This window comes from Zalophus californianus, chromosome 11 (assembly GCF_009762305.2).
Source record: "Zalophus californianus isolate mZalCal1 chromosome 11, mZalCal1.pri.v2, whole genome shotgun sequence".
NCBI lineage: Eukaryota > Metazoa > Chordata > Mammalia > Carnivora > Otariidae > Zalophus > Zalophus californianus.
This window is the reverse complement of record NC_045605.1, coordinates 104392002-104411536: the sequence shown is the minus strand read 5'-3', so window position 1 is coordinate 104411536 and position 19535 is coordinate 104392002. Positions and strand designations below refer to the sequence as shown.

Below are 19535 nucleotides of genomic sequence, written 5' to 3'. Positions count from 1 at the left end.
AAGTAGATGAAAGATGCAGTATGGGGCGCCTGGGTGGCTCAGTCGTTAAGCATCTGCCTTCGGCTCAGGTCATGATCTCAGGGTCCTGGGATCGAGCCCCACCTTGGGTTTCCTGCTCAGCAGGGAAACTGCCTCTCCCTCTGCTCCTCTCCCCTGCTGTGCTCTCACTGTCTCTCTCAAAATGAATACATAAAAAGTCTTAAAAAAAAAAAAGACACAGTACCATACAATTAATGATTTTTTTAAAAGATTTTATTTATTTATTTGAGAGAGAGAGAGCCCAAGAGGGGGTAGGGTCAGAGGGAGAAGCAGACTCCCCGCCGAGCAGGGAGCCAGATGTGGGACTCGATCCCGGGACTCCGGGATCATGACCTGAGCCGAAGGCAGTCGCCCAACCAACTGAGCCACCCAGGCGCCTCCTGATTTTTTTTTTTTTTTTAATCATTGGACCTCAGGATAAATGAGGTGTGTTAGAACTAACATACTAAGAACTTAGTGTGTTATAACACTTAACCTCTCTACCACACCACGCTGTAGTGAATGCTGTGTCCCTGTTTTATTTGCTTCCGGTATTTCCTCAACATTTATTCATTTACAAATGAGGGCCCAATCTCATTATTCAAGACATGCTCTGCATGCATTCTCATTTACTCTTCACAGTCTTTCCAAGAGATAGAATCACTTGGGAGGAGATGAGAAATTTGAAGTTCTAAATGGTTTGGAGCTACAAGTAAGGAGTTGAGTTAGGATGCCCAACTCCAAAGTAGATGTTCTTCACTCCGCTATGGAGAGGCAAATTAACATAGTGGTTTGGTGAATGCATACCGCATGGGTGTGGATCCTAGCTTGGCTACTTACCAGCTTTGTGACCTTAGGTAAATTATCTCCTTTTTCTGAGTTTCCTATGACTAATAATAGTATAATCATATAGATTGTTGTGATGATTGAATAGGCATTAATCACCTAAGTCTCCAGTGGAGCGGGGAGGTGGAAGGGGGTGGTCAAAGCAGGATTCCCTTAGACAGGAAACCTGGGGTCCAGTCTCAAAAAAGACTGGGAGTTAACCAATCCCACAGAAGAGGCGGGACATCCCAGGCAGAGGGACTGGTGGGTGCAAAGGCCTGGAAGAGCAAGAGGGCCTGTTTTGCAATATGCACAAGTTAGCAAGTGGTGGGAGACGACACTGTGCACTACTAACATTTACACGGTACAGTCTTGCCAGGCACCGAAGGCAAGTGCTTACTGTTACTCTCAGTTTTACAGAGAGGGCTCTAAACAAACAACAACAACAACAACAAATAAAACGGAGGAAGCCAGACTACCAGCACTTAAATTTCATCCTAAGTGACTGGGGCCTTATGGAGAATTTTTAAGCAGGGAGGTGATGACAGGATCAGATAACTGTGTTCTGCAAAAATCCCTTTGGCAGTGGGGCGGAGGATGGCTCAATTCCCCGGAGAGGATGAGCAGGTCAAAGACCAAGCACATTTCTCTGGCTCCTGATCAACATTGCCAAATAACATTCCAACTGGTTGCGCTCAGGGACCCCATCGAGAGCTTGCTACATTCCGCCCACGGGTTTCAGGGCCGCACCACCCTTCTTCCCCACCGCCGCCGGGCGGCCCAGCTTCGGGGGCGCCTCCCGGTCGGCGACTCCGACGCGCCACCACCCATCCCCGCCCGCGCCGGGCCCAGGCGGCGGGGCCAGGCCCGTGCTTTCTGGCTCGCGGCGGCACCCGTCCACGCCCGCCGCCACGTGACCCAAACAGATCCGGGCACTTCCGCTTCCCCTCGGCTTTCTTCTCGTCAGTGTCGGCTGAGGGTCCAGAGCCGGGTAAGTGAGAGAGCGGCCGGCTGGGGCGTCGGGGGCGGGACCGCGCGCGGCCCGGGGGCACCCCGCGCTCACCCCCGCCCCTGCGCCCTCCTTCTCGCCCTCCGCCAGGTCCCCGCGGAAGCGGCGGTGGCGGCGCCATGGCGGAGCTGACGGCTCTGGAGAGTCTCATCGAGATGGGCTTCCCCAGGGGACGCGCGTAAGGCAGCCCCCCAGACCCTGGCCCGCGGGGATCGCGGACCTGTCTGGCCCTTCCCCCAGCCTGGCCTCAGGCTCCACGCCCCAGCCTGACCGGCACCATGGCTCGCGGGCGCTATTCACGGTGTTTCTGCCCCCAGGGAGAAGGCTCTGGCCCTCACAGGGAACCAGGGCATCGAGGCAGCAATGGACTGGTGAGCGCTCAGACCGGGTGGCAGGGGCCTGGGGGGCTGCTGGGAGGGCCAGCGTCAGGGTTAACCTCCCTCCCGACTTTCCCTGCCAGGTTGATGGAGCACGAAGACGACCCCGATGTAGACGAGCCGCTCGCGACCCCCCTCGGACATGTCCTGGGAAGGGAACCCACCGCCTCGGAGCAAGGTGGCCCCGAAGGTCCTGACTGAGGGGCACTGTGGTTATTCACGTGCGCTCGAGGAGGATGAACGGGCAATAATACTGATTGCTTGTTTGTAGGACCCGGCTCTACAGCCGGAGAAGGCAAACCCACTTTGAGTGAAGAGGAGAGACAGGAACAGACTAAGAGGTATAGTAAGGAACAGTGGCACGTTTCTGAGGGTCACTTTCCACCTGTCCACAGTTCACAAGTCTGGTTAAAGAACCTGGAAGTTAACACCTTCCCTCTGTCCTGCCTTGGCGGTTTCCTTTCTGTTTCTTTCATCTCTCTTTGGACACGTGTTCCCGCCTTTCATTTTGAATCCCGGTTATAAACTCACCTTCTTGATCTGTGTTCATTTCTTTTGAGCTCCTTCTTTTCTGCAACACAGGATGTTGGAGCTGATGGCCCAGAAGCAGCGGGAGCGGGAAGAAAGAGAGGAGCGAGAGGCTTTGGAACGGGAACGGCAGCGCAGGAAACAAGGGCAGGAGTTGTCAGCTGCTCGACAGCGGCTTCAGGAAGATGAGATGCGCCGGGCTGCCGAGGAGCGGAGGAGGGAAAAGGCTGAAGAGTTAGCAGCCAGGTCTGGGTGATGGGGATGTTGGCTAATAGAGGAGACGGGAAGCTAGGTTTGCTTTGTCAATGTCTGACCTACTTTCTTCCTGTCTACATTCCAGACAGAGAGTCCGAGAAAAGATTGAAAGAGACAAAGCAGAGAGAGCCAAGAAGGTAGGTGATTGGGAAGACGCTGGAGTAAGGAAGTAGGTGGGCTAGTAAAAAAAAAAAAAAATTCCCTTTTCTAGCTTCAGAGGGAAAGGATTGGCATACGATGTTCCTCTCAAGAGTGGGTGAGGGCCTGATCGGTTTTCCCTTTGTCTTCCAGTATGGTGGGAGTGTGGGTTCTCGGCCTTCTCCACCAACAGAGCCGGGTGCTGTTCCCTCCTCTCCCAGCCAGGAGCCTCCCACCAAGCGGGAGTATGACCAGTGTCGCATACAGGTACTGATTCTAATTCCTGTCTTGCTTCTGGGACCCCTTCGTTGGCCTGTAAGATACCTGGCTCAGAGCTTTATTCAGTCAGGTTCTCTTTGCCAAACCTCTTCCTTCTTTGTAAGTGACTTTTGAAATCCTATCTCCTCTACTCTTGGAAAGATATCAAATTTCTCTTGCCCTGCTCTTAATTTAAATCCATTCCTCCCTTTTACCTCAGCAGTTACCTTTTTAGTTGTTCATGTTTTCATTTAGTTTATTACGCAGCTATTTGCACAATAGGTTAATTAGGTATTTTTGTTAACGATCTTATCCTTGTGTTTGTTAAAATGTGAGGAAGCTGGAGTCTCTCTTCACTGCTTAGTAAAGCAGAGAAGAAGTGGTTGTTCATCAGGGTGCTTCAAATAGTAATTATGCTGGTTCAGTCTCTCGAACAGGAAACAGAAGCCAACTTTGCAGCTCTTGTTTTCCTTACTTGGGCACCTCCTCAGGTTTGATGCTCCCAACACCGTATTACTCGCTTGCCCTCCAGGTCAGGCTGCCAGATGGGACCTCACTGACGCAGACATTCCGGGCTCGGGAACAGTTAGCAGCTGTGAGGCTCTATGTGGAGCTCCACCGCGGGGAAGAGCCTGGGGGAGACCAGGACCCTGTGCAGTTGCTCAGTGGCTTCCCCCGGCGGGCCTTCTCAGAGGCTGACATGGAACGGCCTCTGCAGGAGCTGGGTATGACACCTGGGACCAGAAAGAGGACTTGGCGGGGGGCGGTGAGGGGGATGCCTGAGAAAGGAAGGAATGCCAGGAGAAGAGACTTTGTGGGGATGGAATGCGGCCAGAAACTTTGGGGGGCAGAAGGCAAGGATCTTTGTGGTCAAAGCTGTTTTCTTCCATCTTAGGACTTGTGCCTTCTGCTGTCCTCATTGTGGCCAAGAAATGTCCCAGCTGAGAGGCCTTTATCCCACCATCCCTCTCTGACCTCTTCATCTTTGATAAAGCACTGACATCTCCTTCCTAATAAATAGACCCTCTGAGTTCTGTATGTGCCTGACTCCTTCCTGAATGGCTGGTAGGGACAAAACTGAGGCAGGGGAAGAAGCCAAAGGGAAGGCATTTAGGATAGGCCCTATTTTTCATCTTAAGTTTCTTTTTTTTTTTAAGATTTTTTTTTAGATGTTTTTCTCTCTTTTTTTTTAAAAGATTTTATTTATTTTTGCGAGAGAGAGAGAATGAGCAGGCGGGGTGGGGGGGAGGCAGAGAGAGAAGCAGACTGCCCGCTGAGCAGGGAGTCCGATGCGGGACTCGATCCCAGGACCCTGGGATCACGACCTGAGCCGAAGGCAGACGCTTAACCGACTGAGCCACCCAGGCGCCCTAAAAGGGTAATTTTTTAAATGTAGCCATTCACAAGTGGCCAGGGGAGCATTGCAGTGACCTTTACAACTGCACTTCTTCTTCACTAAAAAGTATTGAGTACTTAATATGCACCGCACAGTTTTAACTGCTGTATACGTATTAACGGAGATAAGAAGGCAGTTATCTGGGAAAAAGTACAAGTATCCCATTTTAGAGATTGGGACACCAAAGCACATGGCTTGCTGAAACCAACACAGGTAACCAACAGTAGAACCTGGACACACCTGGGGAAGTCCGACTCTAGGGCTCAGGCTCTCAACCTCCAAGCTCCTGCAATCATAGCCCCTCACTGTTGCTGATCACCTCACCCTCATGTTCCCTCAAAGAGCTGCTAACCTTTTCCCTGTCATTCCCGGGCTAGGAAAAAGGCCACAATTAAACCAAAGATCACACAAAACAAATGTGTTTGGCTTAGGGCTTCACCATCCAGCAGCTGAAAACAGCACCAGTGCTCCCATCTGGGTTTACACCTGTGTTACCAAGCTGTATTTACTGTTCTGGCTTTATTTAAATAAAAGCAGGCGCTTTTTTTCCCCCTTCAATTGAAATCTTGCTTGGCACCACAGGATGTAAAATAGACAACAAGGGGGCACCCGGGTGGCTCACTTGGCTAAGGGTCCCACTCTTTGGTTTCTGCTCAGGTAATCTCGGCCTTATGAGACTGAGCCCCACTCCTCCCACCATCTGCACTAAGCAGAGAGTCGGCTTATGACTCCCTCTCTTCCTCCCCACCAGGGTCTCTCAAATGTTTTTTTTAATTAAAGGTTTTATTTATTTATCAGAGAGAGCACAAGCAGGGAGAGTGGCAGGCAGAGGGAGAAGCCGGCTCCTTGCTGAGCAAGGAGCCCACTGCGGGGCTCCATGCCAGGACCCCAGGATCATGACCTGAGCCGAAGGCAGACACTTAACCGAGCCACCCAGGCTTCCCTCAAATAAATTAAAAAAAAAAAAAAAAAAAGACAACAGGGAGTGAATTGGTTGACTTGGATGTAGGGTGTGACCCAAATGCCAGCTTTACTTCATTACTTCGGTGGCATCTGCAAGAGATCCCATGACTGGATTCAGAGATTGTGAACTACCTTGAAATCCCTTGGAAGGGGAAACCATTCCCTACATTTATTGAAAGGCTGCTCTGTGCCAAGCAATGCACTTTACATTTCCAAGTTAGTCTTTTTACAACAACCTGCAAGATAATTACACCCTTTATGGAACAGGACTGAGGCTCGGAGAGGTTTTGTAATCTGCAGGACTTTAATCAAGATCTGTCTGACTCAAAGCACGCTTCTTTCACTCCTAGCAAATTGGCCTCCAACAGTCTAGTATCCCCAGAAAGCATCATGGCACATGCTAAATGCTAGCGGCCCCTCTCCAACCCCACTCAAAGAACAGGAAACCCAAAGCGTCCTCCATGGGCATCTATTGCTACAAGATTTTCCAGGATAGTTTTGATTTCGAGAATGTCGCCTGGTTATCACCAAAAGTACACTCAAACAGACCACATGCCCTGATTTGTGTTTTGAAAATGTGGTCCCTCCTGGGCAGTGGGAGCCACAGTCTTCCACGTCCCCTGCACGGACCCCCAGAACACTCTAGACATAGGCGTCAGACCGCAGGGCTCACTGACTGGACGGAGGAACGTGATTTATTGGCTCCTTCAGTTCTCACATCCGACGCCCCTGCCGCGACGCAGGACGTGAAAGCGCAGTCAGGGCAGCGTCTGCGGGTGCAGGGGGGACGTGCTCACCCCGCAGCGGCTCCCAGGGCCTCAGGGCGGCCTGGGCGCGGTATCCCGGGTCCAGACTCCCTACCCGGCCTACGGCGGAGAAGCCAGGTCGGACTCCTGAGCGGGAGCAAGGTCCCAGCGCCCACGAGGGAGGTCCGGGCTCACGCTGACCTCCCGCCGCCGCCGACCGTCCAGTTCTTCCTCCAGGCCACGTTGTCCTGCGTGGCCGCTGCCTCCTGCAGAGTGGCCAGCACTAACTCTTTGGTCCTGGCCGCCTCGTCTCTGCGCCGCGGGTCCTGCTCGGGCATCTCCTGCGAGCAGGAAGGGAGGTTCGCAGTTCTGACCCCCCCCCAAGCCGGGGGCTCTCCGCCCGCCCGTCCCACCTCGCACCCCCAGTAACTCCCACCTTCAGCATCTCCTGCTTCCGCTGCTCTCCCGGGGTCACGAGGACAAAGAGCGCGGAGCCCACGCCAGCCCCCGCGCCCAGGAGGGCACCCACGATCAGCGCTTTGCGCAAGGTGTCCATGGCCGACCGCGCGCCCGGCGAGGCGCCCTCTGAAGCCTCCCGCAGCCTGAGAAACCGGCCACGACGTCTCACCGCCCCCCGCGCGGGCTAGAGCGGCGCGTAGAGGAAACCATAGAGAAGGGGCCGGGCTAGAGAGGGCCTGATCGGCCAAGCGCTCCGAATCTAGAGCGCCTGCGTCTTAAAAGACTGGGTTTGGCAGGGAAGGTTGAACGCGTCCCGAAGTGTTGGCGGCGAGGGCCGAGCCCCGGACCCACTGTCAGGAAATTCCAAGTGGGATTGCTAAAGGGAGCGTGCGTGTCAGAGTGCGTGTCAGCCTGGTTGCTGTGGGTTTTGCAGTTGCCCAGTTCCGAAATCTCCTGCGAGGACTGTGCTCTGTAGTTTCCTACAATGATTTGTGCTTTTTCAGTACAGCACATACTGGACATCCAGATGCTTACACACCTCAATCTACTGACCCTCTCCAGATTCCCTCAATTTATGAACAAAAACTCAAAGCCAGGTGTACTGGGTGAGGACAAAGGTATATATATATTTATTTATTTTTCTTTATTTTACTTTTTAAAAGATTTTAAGTAACGTCCACACCCAATGTGGGACTCGAACTCAGGACCCCGAGATCATGAGTCGCAGACTCCACCGACGGAGCCAGCCAGACACCCTATTTTACTTGTTAAATAAACGCGTTGAAAGTAAATTTGTTGCGGACGCCTGGGTGGTTCAGTTGGTTAAGCGTCTGCCTTTGGCTGAGGTCATGATCTCAGGCTTCAGGGATGGAGCCCCAACTTGGGTCTCCCTGCTCAACTGGGGTCGGCTTCTCCCTCTCCCTCTGCTCCTCCCCACTGCGCGTGCTCTCTCAAGTAAATAAAAAACCATTTTTTTTCTAAAGATTTTATTTATTCACTTGACAGAGAGAGAGAGAGAACGAGAGCAGGAACACAAGCAGGGGGAGTGGGAGAGGGAGAAGCAGGTTTCCGGATGAGCCGGGAGCCTGACGTGGAACCCGATCCCAGGACCCTGGGACCATGACCTGAGCCGAAGGCAGACGCCCAACAACTGAGCCACCCAGGCGCTAGTAAATAAAATCTTTTAAAAAAAGAAAGTAAATTTGTTGCTTTTCTCATCATGGTATACCCAGGCACCCCCCACCCCCTGCCAATGAAAACTCTGAATTTGGAGTAACATACTGAATTCTAGTTTGGAGAACAAAGCACCTTTTAGTTGGGTAACTCTGGGCAAGTCATTTAAGTTCTTTGTGCCCACCCAGGGCATCTGGATCAGGAAATAGGGCTAATGACAGTATCTATCTCATAGTTACAGGATTATTAAATGAGTTTATATATAAAGCATTTAAAACAGTTCCCGGCAAATAGTTAACACCATATGAATATTCGTTAAATAAGACACAAAGAAACATGTCAAATCAGGAGACCCAGTAAGCAAAGGAATCAGGAAATTCTAAGTTTGTTAGCAAAGCTCTTCACTCACAGGGCTTTCATCCAGATGCCCTTGTTGATTCCTATCCCTCCTGCCTTTCTCAGTGTCACCCAGGGAGTGAGGAGACATAAAGCTCCTATTCCACCTCTTGGGATTTTCCCCTCCCCTGGAAGGCCCATAATCTCCTAGCTTGTCATTCTCTTCTCAGAAGTGATTAAGGGGCCAGGCTCCAAAGATTAAAGGAGCAGTCTGTGGAGGGTACTGAGCAGGGGTACTCCACTTGGAGTTCAACCACTCTGTACTCTAAGAATTAGCACCCATGGCCCTTGTGCCAGGGAGCAGTGAGGATGGGCCTTGGCCTAGAGATAGCCCAGGCTCCTCCCAGCACCCAGAAAGTCCTCAGCTGACCAGCCCTCTGTGGATGGACGGAGGAGAAATTGTCAGGGTTGAAGGCCATCAGGATGTTCAGGTTAGTACTTCTCCACCCTGTGTCTGGCTGCTGGCTCATCCTCCAACTTGGTCCAAGCACCCTGCTATCCCGATTCAGGTTGTCTCTCAAAAGACCCACCTGCCCTCCATTGTGGTGGAAGCCTCTGAGGTGAGTGAAGACAGCGGGGAGCTTGGTTGGCCACATGAGGAGCTGCTGCTGCTCACCGATGAGGAAGAGGAGGCTGAGGTCTTCTTCCAGGACCAAAGTGAAGAGCCAGGTGAGGGAGGCAGCTGCTTCAGCGGGGTCGTTGTGACCTGGATGTTCTGGGCAGGACTGAGATAGGGACCTCAGCTGTGTCCCCCACGCCAAGCAGTACAAGCACACAGTAGGTTCTTAGTAAATGTAGTGGGGAAAAAGTAGAGGTGGAGAGAAAAGTCAAGGTGTCTGGCAACGTTGAACTTCAGAGGGAAGTTGAGCTCAGATGGGTCTGAGGGTGATGCCTTTTAATTATTTTTAATGTTTTAAAATATTCACATTGTTTGGGGCGCCTGGGTGGCTCAGTCGGTCAAGCGTCTGCCTTCAGCTCATGATCCCAGGATCCTGGGATCAAGTTCCGCATCCGGCTCCTTGCTCAGTGGGGAGCCTGCTTCTCCCCTGCCTGCTGCTCCCCAAGCTTGTGCTTGCTCTCTCCCTGTGTGTCAAATAAATAAATAAAATCTTTTTTAAAAAAATTCACATTGTTGTGGGGGAAAAAGTAATAAAACTATCCCAAATCAACTACCCCGAGATAAGTTACATTTTGGATGCCTTTTCTTCCAGACTTTCCCCCATGTCTGATACTGTTCTAGAAGCTTATTTATTAGCATTTACAGTGTGCTAAATGCTTTTATCTCATGATTTTCAGAACCCAGTGAGGGAGATCCTTTCATCCTCATGAGGAAACAGGATTAGCCTTTTTTTTTTTTTAAGATTTTATTTATTTGTCAGAGAGTGAAAGAGCACAAGCAGGGGGAGAGGAAGGCAGAGGGAAAAGCAGGCTCTCCGCTGACCAAGGAGTCCAATGTGGGGCTTGATCCCAGGACGTTGGGATCATGACCTGAGCCCAAGGCAGACGCTTAACCGAGCCACCCAGGTGTCTCAAATTAGCCTTTTTTTTAAAAAAGATTTTTTATTTTATTTACTTGACAGAGAGAGAGAGAGAGAGAGCACAAGCAGGGGGGGATGGCAGAGGGAGAGGGAGCAGCAGACTCCCTGCTGAGCATCAGGGAGCCAGATGTGGGGCTCGATCCCAGGATCCTGGGATCATGACCTGAGCCAGATGCTTAATGGACTGAGCCACCTAGGCGCCCCTAAAATTAGCCTCTTAATTATAATTGCTGTATTACTTTTTTCAATAGGAAAGAAATACACAAATTTGTTTCATCTTTTAAAAAGTCAGTAATAGATCAGGAATACTTTTCATTCTTTTTTTTTTAAGATTTTTATTTATTTATTTGAGAGAGAGAGAGCACGAGAGGGAAGAGGGTCAGAGGGAGAAGCCGACTCCCCGCCGAACAGGGAGCCCGATGCGGGACTCGATCCCGGGGCTCCAGGATCATGACCTGAGCCGAAGGCAGTCGCTAATACTTTTCCATTCTTAATGGGCTCTTCAATTCCTCTCTCCCCCAGGCTGGACTTGGAGCCCACTGGACCCCAGATCTCCCTTAAGAACCTTTAACCCAGAACTCAGCTGGGGGCAGGAACAGGGAGAACAAGAGGTCTCCTGGATTCCTGAGGATACAGAGTATCAGGAAGCCTCCAACCCCTGTCCTCTCTGGAACCCAGCTGCCAGCTCCCGGGTTTGTAGAAGCTACTTTGTGGAATATTCACATCTCCTGCCTCCCAGGAGCTTGGAGGGTAAGTATTGTACTGCCTCCCTCCACCTTTTGTGGTTTGTTATGAGGCCCTTCTATGGGTTCTTTCAGTCTTCTTTTACAGGTGAGGACAAGAGGGTTAGAGGTGAGGCCACTGGCTCCCACAAGTCAGTCAATACTGGGATTTGGATTAAGGACCCCTCTATTAAAAAACTCCCCAAACAGGGGAGCCTGGGTGGCTCAGTCGGTTAAGCACCCCAACTCTTGGTTTTGGCTCAGGCCATGATCTCAGGGAGGAGCCCTGATTTGGGCTCCGCACTGGGCATGGAGACTGCTTGGGGTTCTCCCTCTGCCTCTGCCCCTACCCCTGCTCACTCACTCTCTCTAAAAAAAAGTAAATCTAAAAACAGACAAAACCCTAAACTCCTCAAACAAAAAACCCCACAGAACTCATGTGTTTTTAGGAGTTCCCGTTCGTTGGGGCTGGGGAATGAGCCACTGCACCTTCTCTGCTCAGCACTCCGTCTTGTGCCTGGCATTGCTAAATGCTCCATGTTTCACCCATCATCATATGTAATCCTCTGACTCCGGGTATTAATTCCTACCCTGCTGCTACAGCGTGAACTGGGGCACAGAAACATTCAATACTCTGTGCACCCAGCTAATAAATGTGGAGGCCAGGCTTCAAATCCTTGCTTCCCAGCCATCTTACAAAGTTGAAAAGCTACCCAACGCTCTCCTCACCCAACAGAAAAATTCGGGTCAGGGCTGAAGTCTTTAATGAGAGCCTTGAACCAAGTAAGCAAAGTAGGTGATGCCCCCAAAAGGGCCTAGCTCCTGCACAGTCACAGTCCAGCCTGGGGACCCTTGCTCCAGGCAAGGCAGCCGCACATCAGGGTCCTCATCTGAGAACTGAACCAGGGTCCCCTGGGGGCTTAGGACCCTGAGGCACTCTGACAGAAGCTGGTAAGCCCCCGGCAGACCACCTCGGGAAATAGCATCCCAGGTGCCCTTATCCAGCACTAGCTGGAAGGAGCCTGAGGAAGCCACTGGCTCCAGATTCTGGGCATTAGCCTGCATGAAGTGGAGTTGGGAAGCAGGATGCCCAGGACAGAGGGGTGTTTGGCCTTGACCACCTTCCAGGAGACTCTTCATGTGGGCAACAGCCACAGGAGAGAAGTCCACCCCCAGCACATCCACGGGATGTGGGCACTTGGTGTAGAGGCCTGTACACAGGCTGGAGGTCCCACAGCCCACGTCCAACACCCTTGGTGGGCAGGCAGCCCCTGACTCCAGCAGCAGCGGAAGTAGCAACCCCTGGGCTTCCTCATACCCAAAGAACCAATCGAACGTGGGGACGCTGCCCCTACCGGCATCGGCATGGAGCTTATCCCAGAGGCGACGGTCGGCCAGGCAGCTACCAGCCAGGGAGCCTGTGGACGAGTGGAGTACGTGTGTCACCCAGCGCCCAAGTTCCATCCAAATCCTGCAGAAACGGTGCTATGTACCCTGGGGTTTGAAGAATCACAATTTCGGGGACTAGACTCCCAGGTCACTAAGAACCCTCCCTCCCACTCTGTCCACCTTCCCTACCCGCCAAAGCGCGGCGCGCCCCAGCCGCCAGGGTCGCCACGTGGAGGGTTCGGCGCAGCGCGGCCATCTGGAAATCCCGGCAAGGTCGGCCAGAGAACCTTCTGCGAAATGTCGCCCGCACTCCCGCAGGAGCCTGAAGTCCAACAGAAAAGCTGCAAATTCCGCTTTGTGGAATAACGCGTACAGCCTCCCTAACAACCACCTCGGAAAAAAGAACGCGGACACACACCTACTAGGGTAGAACGGCCTTTATTGATTGCAACGGGCAGTGAAAAGAGGAGGGGACACGACAGCTCCGGCTCCAGGGACGGTTCCAAGGACCTGAAATCAAAGGAGAAGGCTAAATTAGCACACCAGAGAGGAGCCTGCAGAACCGTGGTTCCGTCACGCTTCTCGGAGCCCGTGTCCCGGCGTCTGAGGATAGAACCGGCGGACCAGAAGCCGCGGGCACCGAAGACATGACGCCGAGGGGGCCGGAGCCCTTTCCCTCTGCCTCCGTACATTACGGGGACCGGGACCGCACACCCGACCCCCGCCAAGAAAAGGAGGGTGCGTAGGCCTCGCCCAGAACCCCACCCTGGCACCCACCTCGAGCAACCCGCTTAGCGTACCTCTCCTACCGCCGTCCCGCAAAAGACGCGTAGAGATGCCGAGCGCTTTTATATAGCCCTCAGGACCCGCCCCCGGTCTGCGATTGGCTCGCGGAGGGTGAGGGGCGGGGCCGACGCTGACGCTGCGCAGAGCCAAGACGCGGTGGTGGAGCCAGCATGGGCGCTCCGGGCGGAAAGATCAACCGGCCACGAACGGTGACCGTGTGGGCGCCCCGACTTTGTTTCCCCAACCGTCCTGGAGCCCTCTAATCTCGCCAGAGATGGGAATCTATGGGCTGGAGTCGCCGGGTGCGGGGTCCCAGGTCGCGGCTTCCGTCTGATTAGCATCTTCCTCCCCCTTAGGAGCTGAAGAAGAAGCTGTTCAAGCGACGGCGGGTGTTGAGCCGGGAGAGGCGACTGAAGCACCGGGTGATCGGGGCTGTGATAGACGAAGGGCTGATCACGCGGAACCACCTGAAGAAGCGGGCGTGAGTGCCAGACCCTCTTCGCTTTGCTCCTCCCCACCGAGTCCCCTTTCTCCTTCCTGCCGAGCTCCACCGCAAGTATCCCCTCTGCTTTCCGTGTGCACTGACTTTTATATAAGCAGCGTTTGTCAGCTGTGTTTGTGCCTACACTTCGCTATCCTGTCTCAGGACCGGTAGCTCACAACCTCTCTGGGTCTGGGACCCCACTGAGAATGTAAGAACTGTCGACTCACCCACCTCCCCAAGTAACATTATACGTCCACATAGATTTTTATAAGTAAATTTAAAGCACACACAGGACGCCTGGGTGGCTCAGTCGGTTAAGGGTTTGCCTTCACCTCAGGTCATGATCCCAGGGTCCTGGGATCGAGTCCTGTATCCGGCTCCTGGGATCAAGTCCTGCTCCATGCGAGAGAGAGAGAGAGAGAGAGAGAGAGCGAGAGAGAGAGCGAGCATGGGGGGGGGTCAGAGGGACTCCCCCAAAGACCTTTTTAATAGCCGGAATCAACCTACCTTTGTTCAGGTTAAACTGGATATCTTTGTTCCTACCGACCCTTCAGGTCCAGTGCACGTGCCAACATTACTCTCTCTGGGAAGAAGCGCAGAAAGCTCCTCCAGCAGATCCGGCTGGCCCAGAAGGAGAAAGCAGCCATGGAAGGTGAGGCCCAGGCACAGAGGAGGGGTAAGGGGGCAGCCTGGATTCGTTGGGGTTCTTTAATGCTTCCTCTTTCCTTTTGGTCAGTGGAAGCCCCCACAAGGCCAGTCAGGACTAGCGAACCACGGCCGAAGCGGCAAAAGAAGACAAAAGCCCCCCAGGATGTAGACATGGAGGACCTTGAAGATGATAACTGAATCTCTCACCCCTTCCACAAGAAGATTCTCAGCTGGAGCCAGAAGGACTCTGGTTGTTTCAGAGGACTTTGGAGAAAGCATTGCCCCTTTTCATTCTCCTCAGACTCCCCTTCCCTGATGGCCTAGTAACCTGCCCCAGAGGGATGTGTTTGAGAGGAAGAGGGTGGAGAAGAAAGACTGGAGAATGGGGCTCCCTCGCAGTCAGCTCCACTTTTAATAAAGCCCTAGAGTTCTTACGGAGAGGCGTGTGATTTAATGTGGGACCGGGAATGGGCCACGGGAATTGGGCTATGGGTGTGGAAACAAGACAATTAAGACCCCGGAGCTCACTTGAGCTAAGGCAGTGAGAAGCCAGGCTCTGTGATGATCCTATGTCCCTAGTGGGTGACACTCCCAACTCTCCATTTCTGACAAAAATACAGCTTATTGCAGAGATGGTAGAGGAGATAAGGGTCCTGATATCAGCTCTGCCATTGCCTCTGTGTGACCAGAGGAAGCAAGTCACTTTATGTTATGTTTGTCTCCACTTCCTTTGCTGGATTTTATAAATATATTATTTATTTATTTATTTATTTTTTTAAGATTTTATTTATTTATTTGACAGAGAAAGACACAGCGAGAGAGGGAACTCAAGCAGGGGGAGTGGGAAAGGGAGAATCAGGCTTCCTGCAGAGCAGAGAGCCTGATGTGGGGCTCGATCCCAGGACCCTGGGATCATGACCTGAGCCGAAGGCAGATGCTTAACGACTGAGCCACCCAGGCGCCCTAATATATAATTTATTTTTAAAGATGTATTTATTTTAGAGAGAGTTTGCGGGGGGGGGGGGCGCAGAGGGAGAGGGGAAGTCAACTCCCTGCTGAGTGCAGAGCCCTACAGGGGCTCCATCTCACAACCCTGAGATCAACTCTTAAGATCATGACCTGAGTGGAAACCAAGAGTTGGGTGCTTAACTGACTGAGCCACCCAGGCACCCCTACTGGATTATATTTTTAATTTTATTTTAAGTAAGCTGTACGCAGGGCTGGACTCATGACCCTGAGATCAAGAGGTGCATGCTCTACAAACCGAGCCAGCCAGGCATCCCAGGCTTATACTTTTAATAAACTGAAAACTAAGCATTATTTTTCCCATTTAACATTCAGAACTTCTGTTGGAAGCTAGGGCTGGGATGTCTAAAGTAAAAAGCTGCCTGTGTGGAGGTGTGTTCAACAGAGGAAAAGCATATTCTGTCTGTCTTGTTTAATCAGTGCAGGCTTCCTGGAAGAGGGAGGGTTTGGGCCCAGTGTTGCACCTCCCAGCCCAGCTTCATATTTTGAATTTCAAACCTTCAGTAAAGTTAAGAAATTAGTACAATGAACCTTTACATATGCACTGAGATGGACCAGTTTTTATCATTTTCCTACACTTGTTCTATATGCACTTGCAAATATGTATGTGTCTATATTTTTGTCTTTGCTGACTCATCTGAAAGTCAATTGCAGATGAGATTTTACCCCTAAGAACATTCTTCTATACAGCCAAAATACTATTGTCACACAACATTGGCTAATACTGAGTTTTTCATATTCTAATTTCCTTAGTTCTAATAATATTCTTTTTTTTTAAAGTCTTTATTTTTAAATAATCTCAACACCCAGCGTGGGACTCAAATTCACAACCCCAAGATCAAGAGTCACACATTCCACCGACTGAGCCAGCCAGGTGCCCCAGAAAAGACATTTTTAATATTTTGGTATACCCATTCTTCATAATTTTGTTCTGCCCCCGTACCTAAGGCAGAAGGAGCTTGCTGTGTTCAAAGAAGTTTCTGTATCTGGCATTATGCTGAGTCTTTTAAAGTGATCTTCGTAAAATGTGTGAGATAGGAGACATCATACCCATTTTACAGATGAGGAAATGGGCTTCAAACAGTTGGGTCACTGTCTCGGGATTACATTGCTGATAAATAGCAGATATGAATCTAAATCTGTCCAACACCAAAACAAGGCACTTTTAGGTTATGAAATCCTTTTTTTTTTTTTTTAAGATTTTATTTATTTATTTGATAGAGAGAGAGAGAGAGAGCAAGTAGGCAGAGAGGCAGGCAGAGGGAGAGGGAGAAGCAGGCTCCCTGCGGAGCAGGGAGCCCAATGTGGGGCTCGATCCCAGGACCCTGGGATCATGTAGGTTATGAAATCCTTAAGAGCAAAGACCACATAACAGTCTCATTGCTAGAGAACTTATCTGATTCAAAAGTCCTTTTACAGAGCTAAAGCTGAGGCTCTGAGATGGGAAGTGTTGGGTCCAAGTTTGAGGCAGTGTTAGGAGCAGAAATTGTCTCATATTACTGTTCTAGAACAGATTTTGCTAGTAAGTAGTATATACGCTTTGTAAGTGATTGAACTTCTAAAATGTAAGAACAAAAAAAAGCCATAATTAGTCATTTAGCTTTTAAAACACAATCACTTCAAAAGTGTTATTGGAAATTTTTTTTAAAGATTTTATTTATTTATTTATTTGAGAGAGAGAATGAGAGAGAGAGAGAGAGCATGAGAGGGGGGAGGGTCAGAGGGAGAAGCAGACTCCCTGCTGAGCAGGGAGCCCGATGTGGGACTCGATCCCGGGACTCCAGGATCATGACCTGAGCCGAAGGCAGTCGCTTAACCAACTGAGCCACCCAGGCGCCCTGTTATTGGAAAATTGACCTCCGTGCTTCAGAGCCAAAATATAGCAGGAAGACAAGAGTTAGGGATAAAGAGGAACAATAGCTTTATTTATTTTTATTTATTTATTTTAAAGATTTTATTCATTTATTTGACAGAGAGAGACACAGCGAGAGAGGGAACACAAGCAGGGGGAGCGGGAGAGGGAGAAGCAGGCTCTTCCCTGAGCAGCGAGGCCAACGTGGCGCTCCATCTCAGGACCCTGGGATCATGACCTGAGCCGAAGGCAGATGCTTAACGTCTGAGCCACCCAGGTGCTCCAAACAATAGCTTTATTGCTTTGCCGGGCAAAAGAGCCGGCAGCAAGCTATGGCCCTCAAAAACTGTAAGCCTACCTGGAGGAAGGGGCTCAGAGGAAGGTGCTGGGGGGTTTTATAGGTAAATACAGGATCTAGCTGGTTTCTACAGGAATTGTGTAGGTGCTGCCAGCCTCCTTAGTCCTTTTCAGGGCGGTACCAGGTTCCTGAAACAAAAGGCTAAAAAAGGAGGATAGGAGGTTTGCTGGAGAGGGAAAAGTTTACTTTAAAATCAAGCTTCGCGGGGCGCCTGGGTGGCTCAGTTGGTAAAGCGACTGCCTTCGGCTCAGGTCGTGATCCTGGAGTCCCGGGATCGAGTCCCGCATCAGGCTTCCTGTCCGGCGGGGAGTCTGCTTCTCCCTCTGACCCTCTTCCCTCTCGTGCTTTCTATCTCTCATTCTCTCTCTCCCTCAAATAAGTAAAATCTTAAAAAAAGAATAAGAAATAAAATAAAATAAAATCAAGCTTCACGGAAGCATTAGTGCAGCCATTTTGACTTTTGTCCAATTCTATGTTTTTAAGTGGTTTCAAAAGTATCTTCAGGAACTGCCAACTGGTATTATTATTCTAACTCACACTTCCACTGAGAGCAGTAAGCCTTCTGGCCTCAGAACCAATTTTCCTTTTCATTCATTCGACCAACTACTAAGAACCTACTACAACGTGCTAGGCAAACACTGTTGTAGGAGATGAGGATATAGCCTTCAACAAAATAGGGAAAGTTCCTGTTGTCAAAGAGCTTCTTTTCTGGAGTTTATTCAACAAATATAAGGGATGCCTGGGTGGCTCAGATGGTTAAGTGTATGCCTTCGGCTCAGGTCATGATCCCAGGGGTCTGGGATGGAGCCCCTCATCGGGCTCCCTGCTCAGTGCAGAGCCTGCTTCTCCCTCTCCCTCTGCCATTCCCTCCTCTTGTGCTCTCTGGCTCTATCCCTCTCTGTCAAATAAATAAATAAAATCTTTAAAATACCATCAACTTAAAAAAACCCACAAATATAATAAAAGCAGTGAATGCTTACATAGTGCTTACTTAACCATTGCAGGCACGAAGTGCTATACAGTGAATGATGTGGGGAACAAAGGCTAAAGAAATGTAGAAAAAAATTAAACCTTCTTACAACCTATAGCCCATTGACAAGTACTTGAGACAGGCAGAGTGACCTTCCTCCAAGAACTCAACTGCTTCAAAGTTAATACTTCGCTAGAGGCAAAAGGCAACCTTTGTTTGACATTAGCCCGACCTCCAGGATCCTCCAAGTCTCCTTTAACATATGAAAATCCCTTTGGAAACATCCTTCATCTCTTACCCTCCCCCTCAAGATACATGTTAACAATCATCTTCCAAGCATATGAGCCACGAATCTACATCTGAAGGGTCTCATGACTAAAGTTTACTAGACAGTAGTAAATGACCCCTCAAGGTCCTGGAAACCTTAGAGACTTAACACTCTTCCCTAACCCCCTCCCAACTTAAAAGTATATAATCAGTCACTCTTCAGAACCGCAGTGCAGCTCTTTCTGCCCACGGGTCCCGTCCCTGTGCTTTAATAAACCTTTTTTTTTGCACAGAAGACGTCTCAAGATTTCTTTCCTGACCGTTCACTCTGGTACCCCAACATTTCACATCAGTGAACATATTCATTCCCTGGTTTCAATTTCACAACAAACCCTATGAGGGAGTTGTGCTATTATCATCTTCACTGGGGAAGAGGAAGTAGGCATAGAGATGGTGAGCAGAGTACCCAGCCAGTAAGTGAGATAGCTGGAACTTGATCTAGACAGACTGGCTGTTGTGGGGGCTCTTCAAGAGGTGCATATGAGCTCCTCATATAGTTACCACACTCCCCCTCTGCAAGGGAGAGGAGAGGTCCTGAGTTGGCAGGGTGGGGAGAGAGCAAAGCCTAAACAATGAAGACTAACAGAAGGACCGAAGTGCCAGCTTATGACCGGGAGAACACCTGCAGCCCAGCCAGCCCAATTTATTTTGGGCTTTTTCTCCTTCCCTTTATTTCCTTTTCCTCTCTTAGGAGTTTTCCCTCCCTTCCTCCCTCCTCATTCTCTCTCTCAGGCTCCCACCCACTGTGGAGCCCACGAGGGGCATGAACTCACGCCCCTGAGATTGAAACCTGAGACGAGATCCAGACTCCCAGGCTTAACCGACTGAGCCACCCAGGTGCCCCTGCCACCTTTCTTTCCGTCTTCTTACCGCTTTCCCCTTCCCTTCTCTCTT

At 50.7% G+C, this 19535-nt stretch overlaps 5 protein-coding genes and 1 non-coding gene across 11 annotated transcripts; 3 read left to right on the top strand and 3 right to left on the bottom strand.

Moving 5' to 3' along the window:
- The first annotated feature begins 1638 nt into the window (after window positions 1-1638).
- Window positions 1639-4446, top strand: UBXN1 (UBX domain protein 1). Of its 2 annotated transcripts, none has more exons than XM_027579119.2 (10): window positions 1639-1834; window positions 1943-2030; window positions 2170-2223; window positions 2313-2407; window positions 2501-2570; window positions 2812-3003; window positions 3098-3149; window positions 3304-3417; window positions 3941-4133; window positions 4304-4446. In XM_027579119.2, exons 2-10 carry the CDS (start codon window positions 1972-1974, stop codon window positions 4351-4353), a joined length of 879 nt encoding a protein of 292 aa, XP_027434920.1. In that variant the 5' UTR covers window positions 1639-1834; window positions 1943-1971; the 3' UTR covers window positions 4354-4446. The 2 variants fall into 2 exon arrangements, with proteins under 2 accessions (XP_027434920.1, XP_027434919.1); XM_027579118.2 differs by having other exon boundaries at window positions 1640-1834; window positions 2313-2419.
- Window positions 4447-6052: 1606 nt separating this feature from the next.
- On the bottom strand, window positions 6053-7181 carry LOC113913879 (ubiquinol-cytochrome-c reductase complex assembly factor 3). The gene is made up of 2 exons (XM_027578308.2): window positions 6950-7181; window positions 6053-6854 (listed from the first exon to the last, which is right to left on the bottom strand). Exons 1-2 carry the CDS (start codon window positions 7067-7069, stop codon window positions 6705-6707), a joined length of 270 nt encoding a protein of 89 aa, XP_027434109.1. The 5' UTR covers window positions 7070-7181; the 3' UTR covers window positions 6053-6704.
- A 139-nt stretch (window positions 7182-7320) lies between these two features.
- On the top strand, window positions 7321-11117 carry LBHD1 (LBH domain containing 1). 3 transcript variants are annotated; one of them, XR_003517291.1, is made up of 2 exons: window positions 7321-7589; window positions 10602-10714. XR_003517291.1 is itself a non-coding variant. In XM_027578306.2 (2 exons), the coding sequence occupies exons 1-2, from the start codon at window positions 8823-8825 to the stop codon at window positions 11036-11038; spliced, it is 825 nt and encodes a 274-aa protein (XP_027434107.1). In that variant the 5' UTR covers window positions 8069-8822; the 3' UTR covers window positions 11039-11117. The 3 variants fall into 3 exon arrangements, 1 of the variants encoding a protein (XP_027434107.1); XR_003517290.1 differs by lacking the exon at window positions 10602-10714 and adding an exon at window positions 9051-9511; XM_027578306.2 differs by lacking the exon at window positions 7321-7589 and adding an exon at window positions 8069-9210 and having other exon boundaries at window positions 10602-11117.
- On the bottom strand, window positions 9567-13025 carry CSKMT (citrate synthase lysine methyltransferase). 3 transcript variants are annotated; one of them, XR_003517289.1, is made up of 4 exons: window positions 12609-12959; window positions 12380-12512; window positions 12157-12295; window positions 9567-9624 (listed from the first exon to the last, which is right to left on the bottom strand). XR_003517289.1 is itself a non-coding variant. In XM_027578304.2 (3 exons), the coding sequence occupies exons 1-3, from the start codon at window positions 12880-12882 to the stop codon at window positions 11564-11566; spliced, it is 1116 nt and encodes a 371-aa protein (XP_027434105.1). In that variant the 5' UTR covers window positions 12883-13025; the 3' UTR covers window positions 11553-11563. The 3 variants fall into 3 exon arrangements, 2 of the variants coding, with proteins under 2 accessions (XP_027434105.1, XP_027434106.1); XM_027578304.2 differs by lacking the exon at window positions 9567-9624 and having other exon boundaries at window positions 11553-12272; window positions 12609-13025; XM_027578305.2 differs by lacking the exon at window positions 9567-9624 and having other exon boundaries at window positions 11553-12219.
- Window positions 12780-12928, bottom strand: LOC113915601. Its single transcript, XR_003517747.1, has one exon. It is a non-coding gene; the product is annotated as a small nucleolar RNA SNORA57 (small nucleolar RNA).
- Window positions 13026-13079: 54 nt separating the features above from the next.
- C11H11orf98 (chromosome 11 C11orf98 homolog) lies at window positions 13080-14564 on the top strand. Its single transcript, XM_027578307.2, has 4 exons — window positions 13080-13185; window positions 13333-13457; window positions 14015-14112; window positions 14197-14564. The coding sequence occupies exons 1-4, from the start codon at window positions 13147-13149 to the stop codon at window positions 14304-14306; spliced, it is 372 nt and encodes a 123-aa protein (XP_027434108.1). The 5' UTR covers window positions 13080-13146; the 3' UTR covers window positions 14307-14564.
- Window positions 14565-19535: the final 4971 nt, after the last annotated feature.